Consider the following 19,864-nt stretch of genomic DNA (forward strand, 5'->3'; position numbering starts at 1 on the left):
TCGATAAATCTCTCTCGAGCTTTCGCTCTAAGTTGGAAAAATTAATTTCAGGTTAATTAAAAAGTAAAGCACGGAAGAATATATGTGCAAGGAATGTCGTATAAAAACATAATTTGGTTATTTGGTTATTATTATATATATGATTTTTTAATCATTTATGGATCTATTTATATTACAACGTACATATATTTACAGAAACATAATTGTATTAAATGATGTTATTTTACTAGTTATTATATGACTCGTACAAGAATTACATAAGCAACACCAGCATCTTATAATATTATCGGTTCTCAGAATCGATATATATGTACATAAACACACACACACACACACGCGCGCGCGTGCGCGCGCGCGTATATACAGGGTGTTTGATAAATAACGATAAATCTTTCGTACAGGGGCAGAATGGACTAAATTGAGAAGAAAAGTCCCCTATCATTTTGGAATTTTTGCAATAGTTAATAAGATATTAATTGCTAAAAATTGCTGAAAATTGATCTTCAATAATTTTTTACTCAAATACTATCAACTTTACAGAAAAACTGTAAGAGATAAAAATTATTTATTTTCTTCTCGCAAAATTTCGAGAATTTTTTCAAAATTTTTTCACAATTTTTTTTAATACTCATGTGTTTTCTCATGTTGGTAATAATAAGAAAGTGCAGTATTAAAAAGTTGATAAAAAAATTTTGAAAAAATTCTTAGAGCTCTATGAGAAGAAAATAAACAATTTTTGTCTGTTGCAATTTTTCTGTGCAGTTGATAGTATTTGAGTAAAAAATTAGTGAAGACCAATTTTCGACAATTTTTAGTAACTAATATTTTGTTTATTATTGCGAACATTGTAAAATGATAGAAGTTTAATCCACTTTCTCAGTTTAATCCATTCTGCTTTTGTACGAAAGATTTATCGTTACTTATTAAACATCCTCTATATCGATTCTGAGAACCGATAATAAAATAAAATGTTTTATTTTATTTCATATATATATATCTCAACATATAAAACATTTTATTTTTGTCTGCTTTGTGAAAAACAATACAATTAAAGTAACTCTTGTAAAAATGTAACCAAATTTATCATAAGTATGCCGCTTTAATGAAAATTTGAATTCGTGGATATTTGTAATATTATTACTTTTATATTTTGTGTCTTTTATAGAAATAAATTATATTATAGAAATTCTATTCATTATAAACAAACGATAATTTTGATCCATTTATAACTTTAATTTTAATTTTATATACATTCCAATTAATATATTTTTAATGAGTATATGTCATAATTTTTTATTTAAATTTTCATATTTAAATTTCTTTCAGTTTCTTTAAAAATCGAATTTATTCTATATTTATTTAATAATTTATTTTCTAAAACAATTTGTAACATCTTTTCTCATATTTGGTAAAATTGTAGGACAATTTAAAAATTTAAAAATAAATGTAAACAAGCATATTGTATTCTTTCTTTCTAGCTTATTATACAATATTAAAAATAATACAAAAATATTCTCATCGCTCTTTACATTGCAGCGCTTTTTATACCCGTATTTCCGTAACATCTAGAAAAATTGTTTATGTGTAAAAGTACTGTGAACACATAACTTTCACGTTTCTCGTCCAGAATATAAGAGAAACAGTTTACTTATTTAGTAACCTTTTGCCCGAGAGTTATCATCGCGGACTTTATTCTCGGTGAACTATGCTTCAAACAGACTCTTGCAGCGGAATCAAGAACGCAAACATACTCTAGATTCGTGCGTGCACGAATCGTCGTTTTAATCTTTTTTAACTCGATAATTTCCCCTGGCTATCAAATGTTCTACAGTAATTCGCTCGCCTACAGGCAGCGTTATCCAACGAATCCAATGAATAGCTAAAGGAAGTTTGCACGAACGTTTCAATTATTTCGTCATTAATTTGATTGAAAAATTATCTTATATATTTTGACGGTGTTAATATACTTTCCAGACAAATATCTAGTTTCTAATAATTACTAATTTACGAAAAAAAAAGTAAAAAATTAAATTTTATCAAATGATAATAAAATAAATTTTATAAATTTTATTATTTTAAACATATTAATTAAATTAAAAATAAAAGCATTTCTTTTTTTCATTTTTATTATAAGGAAGAAAAATTTTTTTAATATTAAACTGTACAAAAGAATCATTTGATATTTTGTTAAATTATAATACATTTATGTATCATTATTTGAGAGAACTGAATAAAAAATTAAAATAATGTAATAAATAAATAGAATATGTCGAAGACTTTCGCTCGAGGAGGTTTATTTTGACAAGATTTGCCACAAGTAGCATTGTTATATGTTTTGAAGACATCGCAGATATGTAGTCACGTTGCTTAGACAAGATGCTCACGTCAGCGACGTTTGTCTACAAACATATCAAGTGGTCGTCTTCAATTATCCTTTTGTGAATCTTCTTACAGATTAAAAGTGCTCACGTACTAGCGACCTTCGTGCAAGGTTGCATGACCGCATTGTGAGTCACTTTCTCATATAAAAAATTGACGAAAGAAATTGACGGGAATTTATTTGATGAAATTATGAATCCCTAATATTCAAAATTCAAAGGTTTACCAAAAATAGATATAAAACATGAATTAAAATAAATAGATCAAAGATATACGTATCAAGAAATGCAACATGTAATTGATATAATTATTAATATTGCGTTGAATATAAAATGTAATGAACATGAATATAATTGTATTATATGTTACTATTATAATTACTATATTATAATATTAAAACGGTTTTTTTTATTTAAAAGTAACATAGAAAGAACAATTTTATGAAAGTGTATTTAAAACTTTAGCTGGATAAATCTGAAACTAATTTAGTTAGTCCATCAAAATAATTATGTAGAATGCTCAAATTGGTTACTTAATTAGTACATAAAAAAACTTTTTGCATCATTACTCATTAATCATGTTTGAGTATCCTACATAATTATTTCGATGGCCCATTAAAATTATTTTCAGATCTGCATTTATAATCAAAGTTTTAGATATTTTAGAGAAATTATTCTTTTTAATCTTAATAGGAATTTACGTAACTTCGTTAAATAATTCGTCGATATTTTACGTGATTCACCAACTTTCCACAAGAATAATTATGTTTCGCAGAATATATTTCGAGAATCTGTGATTTTAGCTGATCGCGCGAAGATGTAAACTGAATCGCACACAACACCGCATCAATATCATTTGCAAATCAGAGAACACTCGTGGACGTAAACGTGCGAGTTTTATGCACGAGGTATCTCGGAATAAAACTGAGAAACCACCGTAAATCAATTATGTATGCTTCAACGATCGATCTTTCAAAAAGCCTACAGGGATGAAACTTTGCTCTCAAAATATAGTATTTCTTGGAGGTTTATCCTAGGTATACAGAATGCAGCAATTTGCCGCGTTGCTCTCCTTTTCTTCAAATTTATCGCAAGTGAATTTAATAAAAATTTTAATGCATTTATTTATAAGTCGCATTTTATAAATGTATGTTTTTTTACAAAGATATTTGAGAGAAGCAAAGTGGAGGAAATATCACGTTCGTAAAACAGCCACGTTGATAAATCCTGAATAATTTTCTGGTTATCGTTTGATTCATGAGAAACACGCAATAATTAAAATAATACAGTTGCTAGCTTCCTTCGTTGGCTCGTCGACTTGTCTCTCTTAGTGACGTTTTTTGCAACCTTCGACCTTGGAGGCTTATATACGTGAGTTTGGACCATTCATCTAGTAAATTTTCGCAACATATATTTCGTCTCGCCGAAGATTTACAATATATACACGCATATATATATATAATACAAGGTGATCCACGCAAAAGTCAGCTTTCGAAAATATCTGTAATTTATGGAAAATTTTTATCTGAGAACTAAAAGAAATATTAATATTTTTTTCACTTTTGCTTTTTTCGTTACTATTTACTATTAATCGCTAGAATTATCCTTAACGAGAAACTCTAAATTATTCCAGAGGAAAATCAGAGTTTTATTAATTACGCAAAAAATATTTTTCTGCTTTAGCTAAAATTATAGTTATTTTTTGTATCTGACAGAAAATTATGTATTATACGCGTAGAATTTGTAGTATAAATTTAATTTCTATCTCTGTTATCTATATAATTAGATACAATACATATCCAATATTGCAGTACTTAGAAATTTATCTAATTTATCTATTTTAGCTATTTTTTTGTAACTTAGATAATTTTCGCTATAACTGCAAGATTATTTTAAGTGATTGTAATGAAATTCCAAAAATAATTTTAAAAGTAAAACAAGGATGTGAATGTCGCTATTTCCAACGATTTTCCATTGAAACAGTTTGTAACAATTGCACGTGGCCACCTTGTATATACATATATGTATTAGTACATCGACGAAACTTGCTTACGAACGATCACGGGACTGACGTAATGTCTCCTAGGCCCCACTACGCTAACCGAAGATCGGATCGAGGTTTCAAAGTCCCTGACGAAGAGCAAGCGAGCGCCAGTATGCTCCTTTCGTCACTGAAGGTAAGATACGTATAGAAAGTATTGGAAATAATCAATCATCAATATAAAGGACATTGAAAATTTATTTAATATTAAATGAAAGCGTAGATTGTTACGAAATAATTATTACGTTGAAAATTAGAAAGAGTAATAAAGTATCGCTTGAAGAAATAAAATCCTTAAAGCAATTAAATTGAAGAATTAAATGTATAAAACAGAAAAAAAATTTTTCTGATTAATGTTAATTGTGTATTGATTCTCAAAGATCATTTGATTTTCTATATATTTCTTTGTTGAACTGTAATCGTAATATAATATAATATTTTGGATAAAATATTTTCGTTTATTTTCAGAAAAATTGCACAGTAAAAGTATTATCGCGTTAATCTATTAATAATTGGGCTAATGCAAAGTGACATACATTTAACATTTGTTCGATGGATTGGATTAATTACGGACTCGTTATAATTTCAGACAGCGAAGATGAAGACGTTACTCTCGGCCGTTTTCGTGGTGTTGTGCATCAAGGCAGTGTTCAGTGCAGATCCTCATGAACACAGCAAAGTAGTCTGCTTTTGGAATAGTACAGCTTACGAGAGGCAAGGTGAGATCATTCGTGCTAGTTATATTCATTACTCATATTCTTGAGACGCATAAAGCCTGTGTTGAAATATTCATAATCTTATAGATTACCTAAAGAAAACAATTTTCTCGAGAATTGCTTCTTGAGAATTAGAAGCTATCAAGCATGTATAATATTTTTAAGGAAATTTTGAAATAAGAAATAAGAATTTAAGAAATAAGATATTTGGTGTAACGTTCGCTAATTTTATTATGCAACAATAATAAAAATTAAAACATACGTTATATTTTTTTTACAATTATAAGATAATATAATTAAAAATAACTTTTATTATCAAGTCACAAAAAGTAAGTCGTTTATGAAAAGATAATTTTTTATTTATCTTTTTTTGAATTTTTAAATAGCAATAGCAAACGTTAAATATAAATTTTGTAAATTCAAGTTTAATTAATTATTGTTAATATAAAATATATTTTTACTAAATTATATGTTATTTTATGTCTAACATTTTAAAATTAAAATAATTATGAAACAAATATATTAACATTTTTTCACTGAATTTATAATATAATATTTTCTATTTTAAAATATTTGTAGCTAATAGTAATATAAGTTCTACGTCGGAATTTCTCTGGCTTGTGTTTATTAGAGAGTATTATGTCGATACTTTGTGTTTGTATTGAACTAGACGTTAAAGTCAAACACACCGCAAAGAGCATTGTAAATCTAACATAAACATTCCACGTGTCAATTCATAACTAGAAGCTAATATCACAAATTATAAATGTGAGAATTAGATTTTTTATGTTTTTTAGTCTTCAATTTTAATTGTTAAAACAATTATTTATTTACAAGATATACACTTCATATGCACAAAAGTTTTTCAGTTAAAATAATTATTTCTCGTTATCAAGAAATACGCTTTACGTTTACAAAGTTTTTTTGTTTTCAAAGGTCCAGCGAAGTTCCAACTTGAGGACGTTAAATCCGCCTTATCTCTTTGTACTCATCTTGTTTACGGATATGCTCATATCAATTCCAACTTCGAGATTGTTCCCGGTTCGCCGAGTTTAGATACTGGATCGGGCTATTCCTATTACAGACTCGCCACGCAATTGAAGCGATCGTTTCCCGATCTGAAGATTTATCTGAGCGTTGGGGGAAATTCAGATCCTTACGACGAAGAACACAAATACCTCGTATTGGTGAGTGCGATATCGATGTTATGATTTCATTGTTTCGAGTAACAATTTTTAATATTTAATGAAAAAGATCATTGAAGTGAAACTCTTCATATCTAATTTAAAGTAATCGAGGGATACGTTCAGAAATGAAATAAGATCGCAATAATTAGCAAAAAAGCAATAAAATAAAGAATTAAATAAAATGAAATTTTTGAAATCGATAGACCGAGACTTCGGAAGGCAGAACAAAGTTTATCAACTCTGTAAATCGGCTGCTGAACGACTACGACTTCGACGGAATTGACTTGGCATGGCAGTTCCCACCAGTCAGACCCAAGAAACAGCGCAGCGCTCTCGGGTCCTTCTGGCACGGTCTCAAGAGCAAACTCGGCTACGGCAAATTCAAGGACGAGAAGGAGCAGGAGCATCGCGATGGTTTCACAATCTTGGTCCGTGACCTCAAAGCGCAACTCAGACCGAGATTCAAAGCTCTGACTCTCACGGTGTTACCTCACGTTAACTCTACCGGTTAGTAGTTCAAGTGAACGATAATTAATTAATAATAAAATTAATAATGTAATATTGTATATTAATAATTATTATTTATGATCCTGATTACTGATAAGCAGTCCCTTAAAGGACCTTATAAAACAGAAATCTAATACTAGTCAACTTATTACTATTCGGAAAGAACGGTTTTGCTGAAATATCTAAAAATTTAGAAATACAAATCTGAAAATAATTTTGTTGATTACCAAAATATAATTTAGGACGCTCAAATTAGTTGCTAGCATCGAAAAAATTGTATTCTTAATTTAAGAATATCTCACTTACGTATGTTTTCTTCTAAACTAAGCCAAGATTCTTAAGAGGAAGAGAAATCATCTATTATAAATGATCATATTCTTAATATAAGAATGTACAAGATATCCTATTTCTAATGATGATCTCATATATCTTTTGAACAATGCATTTTAGAAAAAAATGTTTCAAATAAAAGTTGCATGATTTTATTTTGATGATTCATAATTTTAAGATCTATATCTATCTAAATATTTTTTGATACTTCAAAATCACTTTTTCTACGTTAAAAACAGTAATTACTTATTTGAAGCAAAAAGCACTGAACAATAATATTTTTGATACTTAAAATAAGTAATTAATATTGTTTTTCAGTATTAAATTGGCCAGCATCTATACGAGTATATTGAATTTCTGTAGAGGATATCCATAATTGCAAGTAAATTATATTTTAATGATTATATATTTTTCTTTGACAGTTTACTACGACGCTAGATTATTGGCGCCCAACATCGAAGCCGTACATCTTTTCGCTTTCGATCAAAAAACACCAGAACGCAGTCCAAAGGAAGCTGACTTTACGGCACCAATCTATGCCAGTTACGGTCGTGTAGCGGAAGACAATATCGATGTTGCGGCAAGGTAAGTCTCGCTCCTTTTCCACAACGCGTCTCCATTATTTTCCCATATCGTCGCGAAATATAGTTTAACATAACGCAATCAATTTATGGCAGTTACGGAGACGAGGGAGACAATATTGACGCTGCAGCAAGGTAAACATACCTTTCTTCCCGTAATGCATTTATTAATTTTAATATATGTATAAAATATATACCCCGCCTAGTAAATTTACATGCAATTCTCATTTTTTATTTCCCTTAATTTTTCTACATTAAATTATCATATTCAATTATATTTTCTCCTATGCTTAATTCATAATTTGTAAATAAATTATATGATGCATAATTCATTTTTTATCAAGTCAATTACTATTTACAATTATCTATCTATATATTAACATTCATAAATATTCATCAACAATCTTAACATCTCAGAAGCTAAAAGATTATGTCTACATTTATGTAAATGTTCCTTTTTATACTGGATGCCTCCCTAACTTGTCCACTAAAAGTGGAGACATTTTGCACAACGCACCGCTTTTACAGCTCGATAAGAATAGCATCGAAATAACAAAAGTAATTCCTCAGGTACTGGTTGGAGCATGGGACTCCCGGTAGCAAGATCGTCGTCGGTATTCCTACGTACGCTCGCACGTGGAAGTTGACAGAAGACAGCCAGATTTCCGGCGTACCGCCCATCGTGTCCGACGGTCCAGGTGCCCCTGGGCCCAACACCAACGAACCGGGTGTGCTGTCCTATGCCGAGATGTGCTCCAAGCTGACCGAGCACGCGGCGGGACGTTTGAGACGAGTCGGCGACCCATCCAAGAAGTACGGCAGCTACGCTTATCAATCTTACAATGGTGAAACTGGAACCGAGGGACTCTGGGCAGGCTACGAGGATCCAGATACCGCCGGTAACAAGGCTGCATTCGTGAAGTCCAAAGGTCTTGGCGGTGTGGCGATCGTGGATCTGTCCCTGGACGATTTCCGGGGTGTTTGCACCGGCGACAAGTATCCTATCATTAGGGGAGCTAAATATAAGCTGTAAAGAGCGAAGATTCGATCTGGAGTAATCGGAATCGAAATTCGAATCTATATCAATATTCGACTGAAGGAAGGAAATATCGGAACAAATATTTCTGATGCTGGCCACGATTTGCGTACGATGGTCGTATTTATATGTATTGTCCGACGAGCGCGAACTATCAAGACTTTTAACGAGAGAATTTTTAACGAGAGAATTTTAATGAGGATCGTGATAGCACTTCGAATGTATTGTACGTGAGGATAATAAAAAAATATCGTTGCTTTATTATTCAAATAGTTTGATCTTAATCCTCTCTATTATTTTCGAAAGATAAGCTCATCCTGTAAAAAGAGTGCGCTAAAATCGTCTTATAAGAGTTCTGCTTGCACACAATTGTCTAATATTGTCTTATATATACAGAGAAAAAATGTATTAAATTTTAATAAATTTTGATTAAACTTAACATTTACTTACGATAAATAAATATTTACTACATAAAAAGAAATGACAGTTAAATCAAATTAATGGTTTTTGTATCAATAAATATGTTTACATTTAATAAATATTCAGCTAGTATTAAATCACATAAATATTTATTAAAATTTATATTTTTTTCTCGATGTAAGAATTCAGTTTACATACAATTATTACTTACACGTTAAAATCATTGTCTGTAAAATAAAATTAAAAAATTTGTATATTATCATTTAATTTCGAGAACGGATAAAGTTATATAATTTTACTAAATAAACTACCGTCAGTTTTTTTGTTTTATATTCGCTGATAAATAAGAAAGCGTTGATTCTGTAAAGGACAAAGGAAAAACTGGGAGTTGCACATAGATAGAGACATTCACATATATGATATATATATATATATTTTTTTTATATAGATAATATATTTTTTCGTGCAGTCTATTTTTCCGGCCAAACGATATATTTGCACGGGTGTATAACAAAGGTTCTCCTGTAAACGGACTATAGACTCGTTAACATATCCAACATCGAAGATTACGTCAAACCAGATACAATTAATAATCCGCAGCCATTCTCACGCCGGTTCGAGTCAAACCTCCTCTCCTATCTCGACACAATTGTGAATTCAAAATAAAATTATAAAAGATACGCACACATAGTGAATCGTTGGTAAATCTGATTATTCTATCGTGATTTATTCGACTCGCAATCTACTGATCGCGCATCTTGATCGTGCTGAACGCTGTGTGGTGGATCGTATCCTGTATCGTAGGCCGATATTTATAGTCAATTTCTATTTCAAGACTATTTTAAGTAATCTTACACTGAAAGAAAAGATTGGTTGCTGCAACAATTTAGATAGTAAAATATGGCATAGCATTTTTATATGATTACAGTAATTAGTTTTTGGTTGTAGCAGCAAATTTTTAGTTATGTTAGTCTAGTTAGTCTATCGAAATCATATACTGACATTGTGGATAGGCTAACGTAACTAAAAATTTGCTGCTACAACCAAAAATTGACTACACTGCAGCCATATAAAAATGCTATGTCATTTACTAAATTATTGCAGTAACCAATCTTTTTTTTCAGTATGTATGTAATAAACTGTATTAGTATATCTTAAGTAGTTTTAAGATACTAATACAGTTCTGTAATTAGTAATATTTTAAGACTGTACTTAAAATGATCTTAAATATAAGAACCGACTATGAATACCGGCAAAAAAAAAAACTAGTATTTCTTTTTACAAAATACTGGGAGCTTTGTCAATAACTTTATGTCTCTCTACGCTATAGTTGATAATGCGATAGAGTTACGTTAACGAAGAAAGGGCACTCGTGAGAATATATAACCGACAACATATAACGAAACGATATTTATTTAATCCCGCTTAATATTTCTAGGTCTACGATTATTTCACCTCGATTCGCAAGTCCACGCGTGTTAAAACCGATGGAGTTCTTGTAAATGCTCCTTAAATGCCACTTAGACATCCCCCCCCCTCACTTACAAAAATTTAATACTGGAAGATATGAATTAATTATTTGATTATTAAAAACATTGTTGTTCTTAACAACAATGCTTTTAATAATAAAAATAAGTAATTTTCAGTATTAAACTAGCCAGTATTAAGTTGAACTTTTGTAAGGGATAGCACAGGATTCGATTCTTCGTGATCACTCACGAATAAAAAATGCAAATTAATTAAAACGCAGAAATGAATTAAAACGCAAGTATTGAAAGCAGTTTGCTACTTTGATGATTACAAAGAATCTTGTTTATTTTGGACTCCTCACACATGTATATATAGTAATAAATCATATACTGGATAAAGGAATGAATAGATTACATCAGGATATCCGTTGAAAAAAATGACAGACTCAGCAAATCGCCTAAAAAGACAACCAACAAATAAAAGTTGCTTTTTTAAAAAATAACTAGAGACAGTAAGACAGTAAGACAATTTTGAATATAGTACAATTCGGAACGAAATAAAATTTGAATTCAACTTTCAAAGTTCAAGTTTGGTAACTTTGATCATTGTGTTACTGAAGGGGGTACCAAATGGGAAAAAAATCAAACTTGAACTTCAAGAATTGGATCCAAATTTATTATTTTATTTTATTCAGAACTATGCCATGAATTGTACCACTTTATTCTGTGTTTCATTTATATCAATTGATTCATTATTCGTTATTCTATTCATAAAAATATTACGGCACAGTTAAGAAATAAACTTTATATTTTAATTTAAAATACACTGTTAAAAAAGCAGAAATTTGCTTTCGTTATATGTAATGGAAATTTCAAACAGGTACATTACATTTAATGTTGTCAATAAAAATAAAGTTGTAAATAACTTAAATTTAACGTTTACTTACATTAAATTTCATTACATTAAATCTACATCTATGTATACAAATATACTTTGCAGATCATCAAATGTAATTTAGTGTTATAAAATTGAATTCAATTTATGTAACTTAAAAGTACATTAAATTTCATGACATTTTTAACAGTGTATATGTACAAATATGTTCAATATATCTCGAAACGACATGAAAAGAACGTCTATGGAACATTTTGAATTTATAATATAATATTTCATTTTAGCTGATCTTCGTTATTAGTAAATCCACATAAAAATGGGCAAGATTCTTTATAAGATCCGATCGAGATTAGTACCGTACTCACTTTCATCGCTCGTACGATTTTAACGCGCAGTGAGCTCACGCGAACCGACTCTTCTCTCTGACGTTCGTGACGTTCGTTCGCGGACAGAAGAAGGGCTCGTTCGCTTTATCTATTTATTTATATGCTTGTGGGTTGCCTACGACACGACGAGGGAAAGTGCGTATCTCGAATCATCGCGTCACGAATTACGTCAAATCACACATCTTGTTTGTTTTATGTATTTAATACTGGAACGTTCATTCAAATACTTAGATTTTATAGGCTTTAATGCTGTCGCGACGCAATATGGCACTTGGATTACGCGTGTACATCCATTGTTTGTAGGTACTTGCTGCTCTTCTCTGGACTATCGCTGTTAACGAGACAACTCGAAGAGCTAAGCGAACGTAGGAGGTATATCACAATCTTTTATTTATTCTCAAATATAAACTGTTATTTGCCAGTTACTTCAGGTTCGTCGTTAATTTAATAACGATAATATGAATGAAAGTCAAAGGTGAAGCGCAATTGGCTCGTTATCAAGAATTAATTATAATTATAAATGTCAGCTTAAAAGACAAATTAAAATGTTTTATATTTTAACTTTGTATTTTATATATTTTAAAAAAATTAAAATGTACGTAATTGGAAGCAATTTTATTTTCTAGAAACTACTGTTTTCTCTATATCGTAAATGCAATATACTTCCTTCATCCACTCGTTCCTCCAATCGCAAACAAGCGATTCGCAAAACCGCCGTGCGTGAATAATTTTCACGCCCAACACGATATACCGTCGGTGTGATTTCTTGTTATATAAAAAATTATTCGGAGTGGTGTTGTCGCGCGAAACTTGGGAGGAGCTCGCGATTAAGCGTCCGCGATGATCCCAGGCAGTTTAGTGGAATGAAATTGGTTTTACTTTCTCTCTTTTTTCTCGCTTCCTCGCTAATCCTTGGTTCGCTTTTGCGCGAATGCGGGTACAAACGATTAATTAGCTCCGATTATACGGAGATAAAGTGAATCTCGACTTTTAAACCAAGCGACGAAGCGATATTTTTCACCCTGCAACGCGGTATAATAGTGAATAAATCGTTCATTATTAAGCTTTTTCTTTTGAGTCGCGACACTGACCACTTCGTCCTATAAAAGTAAAAATGCCCGATCAAAGCAATAAAGGGATATTGGATCTCGAGATGCCAGAGTAGATACGCGGCGGATCAGATACGCAGCTAAGAGGAAATAATCTCTATCTTTAAACTGAGAAAGTAGCTAGGAAGAACGAAACGGAAACAGTTTCTGTCTCTAGAAGTGCTTTGCGCGTTATCGAAGCCGCGATGGTTATCGAAAAATGACGCTTCGGAAAAATGCGTAATTGATTTTCTCGTTATTAATACCCATACTTAACGGTACAATGAAAGAAATTAAGACTAAAGATTAAAAAATATGGGACAATTAAAATAAATTGCAAATTATCAGAAAAATTGTTAGAAAAATTATTAGAATTATTAAAAGAATTAATTATTAGAAAAATAGGGAAACAAAAATGAATACTTGCAATTCCTTTCACCTAACACTGTCACTACAAGAATGATTTACGACTCAAAATATACAAATTAGTCGCCTTTAGCAGAACATTTAATTTGCACTGTTGGAAGTTTACCGAGATAGGGCTATTTCTCTAAAAATACAATCCAATTAGCATCACGGAAACTTTCGACAGTTACAAGGTGAACATTGTGCTGAAAGCGCTCATTAATGTAAACAACACAAATAAAACTTTCAGACAATTTTCACATATAAGCAAAACTGAAATATATAAATAAAAGACGAAGATAAATGCACACGGGAGACTTTTCGTCGCGCCGCGACTTCCCGTTTGTCCTTCCTCGTTCTATAAAACTGAAACAAAGAAATTAAAATAAAATGAAACTTACCGAAAATCATTAAGTATACCAAAACAGACTTCGATCTTTGCGGCTCTACCCGGCCGCGAGTAACGCCCGAAAGCAGGATTCCAGATACGAGCGTATCAGAGTCCTACGGTGTTTCCTTAAGAAGTTTGTTACACGCTTTTTTTTTTTGGTTTCTTTTCATTTTTCTCTTTCTCTCATTTTACGCTAATCTCTACATGACGGAACATCGTTTGACGTTGTACCTATTATCTTGGTCCACATTGTTAATGCTGAGTACCTTGAGGAGCTTCTCAGTATCCTTGAAGCCGTGCCTGCCGCGCTGCTGCTGTTTCATCAGCATCATCGTCGCCGTCGCCGTTTTTTTCTTTTTCTTCTTCTTCCGCTTGGTCTGCGGCAACGTCAGCTCTAGCATCTGCTCGAGCCGCAGGCGAATAGGCCAACCGGCGTTACCGTCCTCGGTGTCGCGATGATAGGTGTAGCTCGACGTGTTAGGCTCCTGCTGATCCCGGCGCTCCCACCACCACGGGTTCTTGCACGTCTGTTGATCGCGTTGGGGTTCCTGATAACCGTCTTCCTCGGCCATCGGCCGTCTCGGCTGCACGAAGGAGTCGTGAACGCGAACCGGTCGTGCCAGGGAGGATCTCTTCTTGAGAACTGGCGTCAAGTGCGCGGATTGATGCCTCGCCAAGGATTTGCTCAGACTGCCTCTCGTGCTCCGAACTCTCCTGAGTTCGTCGGGAGACATCGGTGCCTCCTCGTCGAGATACAACTCCGCACTCGAGGCTGGTAGATGATAATTACCGCGAATCCGGTGACTAACGGCAACGGCCTCACCGTCGTTCTTACCGTTATTGTTGTTACTGTAATTATTGTTGTTGTTCCCACTGCCGCTGGGGTTGCTGTTATCTACGTGACGACACTGTTCGGCGCATTGCAGACAATCGTAATACTTTTCGGCAACGTGACGACGCATCGAGAAACGATCACGCATATCGGTGCAACGTCGACGTTCGTTGCTCACAATGACGCTACCGCCGCGTACGACTTGGTGATGATAAGGCTGTCGTCACACCTCCTGCAGGTACTTGAGAGGGCAGAGAATTTCCTTGTAGAGAACGTCGCCCTCCTTGCCCGTGTGATCGGCGGAACGCACGTCCGCTGCGCATCTTACCATCGCCACCCCGTCCATCTCTTCGCCCACTTGGATCACGATCTACATATATATATATACATTGTGTAACGAAACGAAAAGATTAAACTTTTGCGTTCGCTCTCTCAAAGTAGGGCGGGGCTATTCTGTCAATTTCAAACTTAAACTAATACATGATTGAGGCGGCAAACAGTACCTCTTTGCAGTGTCGTGATTACAATTACTTTATACAATCATGATTGCTTTTTGAGAGTACAAGCACGACTTTAAATATTCAATATGTACTGTTCAGAAACACAAACATTATCACAAGAAATGAACAAAAATTCTGAAAAAAGTTCTGCTGTATCCTATAAAAATTCTTTTAAATGTAAAAATTTAATAAGTATTGATATGAGTAAAAGGCAATGCGAATGGAAAATTTGATGTGTCGGTGATTTTTCTTTTCAAATACTTCACGGATCGTTTCAAACAACATTTTTAACACCATGCAACGCACATAAATACCTGATCTCGTAGCAGAGTTTGATCAGCCAGCTGCAAATTGCGTGTGACTTGAAGAGTCCTTTGACCAGATTCCACTCGCATAACGTACGCACTTGGAAAATAACCAATACGGCCACCAAGACATTTGCCTTTCCACCAGTCTTTCTCAGATTTGTCGATCACCGTGATTTTGTAACCGGCTCTGTAATTACGAGGTGCACGTACGTAAATCAACATTCCGCAATCAAACGCACGAATGGTATCGAACATTAATTGGAGCGTATATTAAATTAGTTATAATTTGCAATATACGAGCATGAGAAAAGAGAACAATCTAAACGAAATAGTTATTCTTGCGTAATAAATCATGATGAAATTTATTACAAAAGCAAAATGTAACGCAGACCGTATTTTCCTCGTATTTTAATCGTTAATATCAGAAAAGGGTGTTACAAATTAAAAGGCAGCTTATTATGTCCGGGAAAAGTAAAACCGATATCATTGCTCTTATAGTTTTTGAGATGAAAAATATGATGGTGTTAGTTAAAATTACGTCACATAATGGGAGTAAATAAAAAATTCAATTTAAATCGAGAAAAAAAGCTTGGCGTTGCAGTCATTCATAAGATAGATTACCACGCTTCATGTTCTAGAGAGAAATAAAAAATCGGATCGACGTCAATTAGACGTTGACAGACATCTAAGTGACATCTAAGTGACACCTAATTGATGTCTAATCGACGTCAATCTGTTTTTTATTTCTTCATGGAGTATCGTCGGTATTACCATCATGTTTTTTGACACATTAAAAATAGAATAAATATAGATTATCTTATAAAAATACTATATATATTTAAAAAGCAAAAACATTTGCAACTAGATTAACAGCCATACTCTTTTAAGAGTACATGTAATCTTTTTGAGATCGTAAAACTTCTGGTCATTTAATTAAAATCTAATATCTATATCATTATATATTAATAAGAATTATCATTAATAAAAATTATTTTATATATTAGTAAGAATTATCAATAAAAATTATTTTGTTCCAGGAATTTTATTTTATTAAACCTACATTTAATGCATAAGAAAATTATACTCTCTCCTTCGATCTCCGGGTTATCTTTTATATTAAAAAGTAAGTTTAAATGCTTATAATTCAAAAATTAACTTTAAGTGCTTATAATTAAAAAACTATTATACTCTCCACATTTTGGTATTAGATTTTCGTCTCAAAATGATCTTGGAAATCTGTCCTTAAGCGTTATTACGGTCTTTACCGAACACCCTGCATATCTGTTTCAATATCAATGACTCGTCTATGTTAATACGCGAGATTATGCAACAAGCTATTTATATATGTAAAAGTAATTACATATACTCGATTTTATTTAATGTTATTATGATATATACATCGTTATATGATATATTACGTCGATATTGTTATTCCTTGCCACTTCGTTCAATTGCTATTGTACAAATACAAAATTGAAACTTCGCGCCCCAAATCGCGCGGGAAGATAGCGTCGCTATGAAGTTAGCTGCGTATGCAAGTCACGTTCCTTATTTCAAGCTGACTCGCTTTGCACCAGCGCGGCGCAGCGGCGTATAATATTCGGGACAATTGAAACACAACTGTTTTGTTACGAAAACCGCAAAATGCAAACAATCGCTGCACCGTTATCGTTGTTACTGGTGAACTATGAAAATATCGCTTTCCTGAAAAATCTTGAGAAATATTGGGTGCGTTTAACCACCCACAAAGCAGCTAGCTTGTTCACCGAGCGATTGAATGTGATTGGTTGGATCTATAAGTAACAACCAATCATGTTTATTTGCTTGGCGAATAGGTTAGCCGCTTTGTAAACTTGAATGCGCTCATTCACTGGCCAGCGCGTCGTCCTGTTTGCCAACTCGGGGCCGACAAGAGTAATAGCATTTTTCATTGGCAGAACTGGTGCGCACTCAGTGCACATTAAAGCTGTTGTAACTAACCTAAACTAAATGTAAAAGTGAGATATCTCAGTTAATAAAATATCCCATAGGTGCATCCAGAAGCACAATCGCTTACTGAGCGCTTAGTGATCTCTTGTACCTGTTTGGTCTATATTTTTAGATCTAATGGAATATGTCAATCAGATGCAAGAGCTGAACATAATTGGTTGTTACTTATAGATTCAACCAATCATATTCAATCGCTCAGTAAGCATGCCTAGCCACTTTGTCGTCTTGAACTCGCTCATTGACAGTATGGAGTTACGTTGCCCGCTGTCAATCATCCAAATACTCAATCAGCGTTTCTTCGCGTTTTCTCACAATTTATTCGTACGGGAACAGGTCTTGCGAGTGTCGGCCTTGTCAGAGTTGTCGGACTGAGTGACGGATGATGATTTCGAACCGTGAGTTGTGCGTGATGTTAAACGTACACGATCGTGTCTGATGCCGGTCATCCATCTATCCGTCCGCTTTCAATCTGTTCGGATTTGTAAGTGTATCTAGAGCTTCGAGGAAAAGGAAATATGGAGGAGAAAAGCAGAATCGACCGACAGAAGTAATTTCGATAGAATAACGGTCGACGAGTAGCGTGCCCGTTAATATTTTCTTGACGTTTGAATTTTTCGTTGACAGTGACGTACTTTGAGCTCACAAATGTATACATAAGTTAATTTACAAGATTCTCGCAGTAGTGAGTATCTAATTAGACGCGAGATCTAACTTGTTTAATTGAAAAATTCGCCGTTGGATACTGCAGTTTGCTACATTTAGCGGGACAGATTCGTCAAGTAAACTCCGCGCGACCATTGAAGTTGTTGAATAAAATTATATCGCGTCATATATACCTACATGATAATTTCGTCGAATGAAAATCCATGCGACCATCGTATGAATAAAGAATATTGCATCGGTAATATAGATTATTCTTGGTGATTTGGAATGCTGTAGAAAATATAACTGACGACGATTATATAGTAATCTAATTGAGATTACGTAATTGTATTATTTATTAACTTTGCTAGTGCATTAAAATGCAATGAGCAAATAAATGAATCGTAAAAGTGCGCGAATGAATTATCAGTGTCATTTGAAACAATGAGCAATCTTTAATGATAAGTGTATGCTAATTATTAATTTTATGAATTTTTAGGTTGAAAGGATAACTAGAATCAGCGGAGTAGCAGAGAAAATAAGGAATGAAGAAGCAGCTGACAGTGCATCGACTTGGTATTAATTTATTATTTACGGCATTTATGCGATCAATGTCGCGTCATTCGCAATATTTTTTGTCGTTGCATGCAAGAATTTTAATAATGGAATTACAAATACTTGCGTGCGGAAGAGTGTTTAAGGTATGTACATTGTTATAATTTACTCTTAAATTATATTTTTTAAAAATTATAATTGCACAAATTATTTATAAAATAAACTAAATATTCCAAATGATTTGAATAAATCTGATCTTCTAATTAATTATAATATTTGAGTACATACTATATAAAGAAAAAAATAAAATTAGAAAAGTTCAAAGTAAAAAATATGTAAAAATATATATATAAAAAATATATAAATGTATATAAAATACATAAATATATAAAAAACAGTTCTTATTTCAGGTATACTTTATCTTTTTGAGTGTTCATGTTTATAACTATTAGATTATTAATGTGAGAGGCTTGAGGATGATGGAGAAACGCTGGTTTTTTCCATGCTATACGAAACAAGTTCTTACTTAAGATCTAGCTCGTCTGGATGTCGTGCCTCGAAGTTGTACAGAACGACGTAGAGATTATTCGGCGGCAGAACACGCTTGCCGGGTGGATTCAAGTGATTCTGATTATTGGTGTGTGGCGACGGACACGGCGACGTGCTCGCCGACGAGTATGACTTCTCATTATCGTCCGGTAGCTCCATACTGGACATCCGAATGGCGTTTCGCACATGTTTGTGCATACCGTGACTCTGACCCGGGCTGCAGGGCGCTGGAAATAACATTTGCACGCGAACCTGCGGCTCGTTATTATTGTTCAAAGACTAATTAGGCTGGCACATGTAAAATGACAATTTCGCGCTTTCATGTAAAATTGAATTAAGTTCTTAAATATATTCTATATCATATTCTTTTGAAGCGAGCAACTGCAGAATTTATCTAGATAAAACGGAATTTTTAAAAAAGAAAAATTCTTTGCATTTAAAAACTTACATGTGTATATGTATGTCTTAAATTCATTAAAATGTATTTTGTTTTTGATATCTTTTCTCTCTCACGTGTATCAGATTTATATTACAAATTACTATTTATATTACTATAAGGTTACGTATATCGATTTGCAAATTATAAAATAATATATAAATGTTTTAGTATTTTGCATTTTATTAATATTGTTTCGTAAAAAATTTAAATTCTTTGAATC

At 32.8% G+C, this 19,864-nt stretch overlaps 3 protein-coding genes and 1 long non-coding RNA gene across 8 annotated transcripts in view; 1 reads left to right on the forward strand and 3 right to left on the reverse strand.

Annotated features, from left to right (window-relative positions):
- Nucleotides 1-1,394: 1,394 nt before the first annotated feature.
- On the reverse strand, nt 1,395-4,549 carry LOC147909142 (uncharacterized). The gene is made up of 2 exons (XR_015545782.1): nt 4,432-4,549; nt 1,395-3,768 (listed from the first exon to the last, which is right to left on the reverse strand). It is a non-coding gene; the product is annotated as an uncharacterized LOC147909142 (long non-coding RNA).
- Nucleotides 4,448-9,040, forward strand: Idgf4 (Imaginal disc growth factor 4). 2 transcript variants are annotated; one of them, XM_011068662.2, is made up of 7 exons: nt 4,448-4,555; nt 5,009-5,138; nt 6,072-6,322; nt 6,526-6,829; nt 7,582-7,744; nt 7,837-7,875; nt 8,311-9,040. In XM_011068662.2, the coding sequence occupies exons 1-7, from the start codon at nt 4,454-4,456 to the stop codon at nt 8,771-8,773; spliced, it is 1,452 nt and encodes a 483-aa protein (XP_011066964.1). In that variant the 5' UTR covers nt 4,448-4,453; the 3' UTR covers nt 8,774-9,040. The 2 variants fall into 2 exon arrangements, with proteins under 2 accessions (XP_011066964.1, XP_011066965.1); XM_011068663.2 differs by lacking the exon at nt 7,837-7,875.
- On the reverse strand, nt 8,738-14,810 carry LOC105153676 (uncharacterized). Its single transcript, XM_011068670.2, has 2 exons — nt 13,841-14,810; nt 8,738-11,123 (listed from the first exon to the last, which is right to left on the reverse strand). Exon 1 carries the CDS (start codon nt 14,808-14,810, stop codon nt 14,031-14,033), a length of 780 nt encoding a protein of 259 aa, XP_011066972.1. The 3' UTR covers nt 8,738-11,123; nt 13,841-14,030.
- A 75-nt stretch (nt 14,811-14,885) lies between these two features.
- Stacl (SH3 and cysteine-rich domain-containing protein) overlaps nt 14,886-19,864 on the reverse strand; it is a 69,704-nt gene continuing 64,725 nt past the window's right edge. For all 4 annotated transcript variants that reach the window (XM_087408182.1, XM_087408183.1, XM_011068665.2 and 1 more), the window contains 3 exons: nt 19,183-19,432; nt 15,477-15,657; nt 14,886-15,032 (listed from right to left, as the gene is read on the reverse strand). In XM_087408182.1, coding sequence (XP_087264308.1) covers nt 14,886-15,032; nt 15,477-15,657; nt 19,183-19,432 — 578 coding nt within the window. The remainder of the gene's footprint in view (nt 15,033-15,476; nt 15,658-19,182; nt 19,433-19,864) is intronic.

This window comes from Acromyrmex echinatior, chromosome 7, assembly GCF_024713525.1.
Source record: "Acromyrmex echinatior isolate Ae372 chromosome 7, ASM2471352v2, whole genome shotgun sequence".
NCBI classification, from domain to species: Eukaryota; Metazoa; Arthropoda; class Insecta; order Hymenoptera; family Formicidae; genus Acromyrmex; species Acromyrmex echinatior.

Bases quoted from the DNA above. Each gene is read 5' to 3' on its own strand.
- Idgf4 (XM_011068662.2), top strand. From the start codon at position 4,454: ATGTCTCCTAGGCCCCACTACGCTAACCGAAGATCGGATCGAGGTTTC. The intron at 6,323-6,525 runs GTGAGTGCGATA...TGAAATCGATAG, and splicing joins AACACAAATACCTCGTATTG to ACCGAGACTTCGGAAGGCAG. The intron at 6,830-7,581 runs GTTAGTAGTTCA...TTTCTTTGACAG, and splicing joins ACCTCACGTTAACTCTACCG to TTTACTACGACGCTAGATTA.
- LOC105153676 (XM_011068670.2), bottom strand. From the start codon at position 14,810: ATGCGTGATCGTTTCTCGATGCGTCGTCACGTTGCCGAAAAGTATTAC.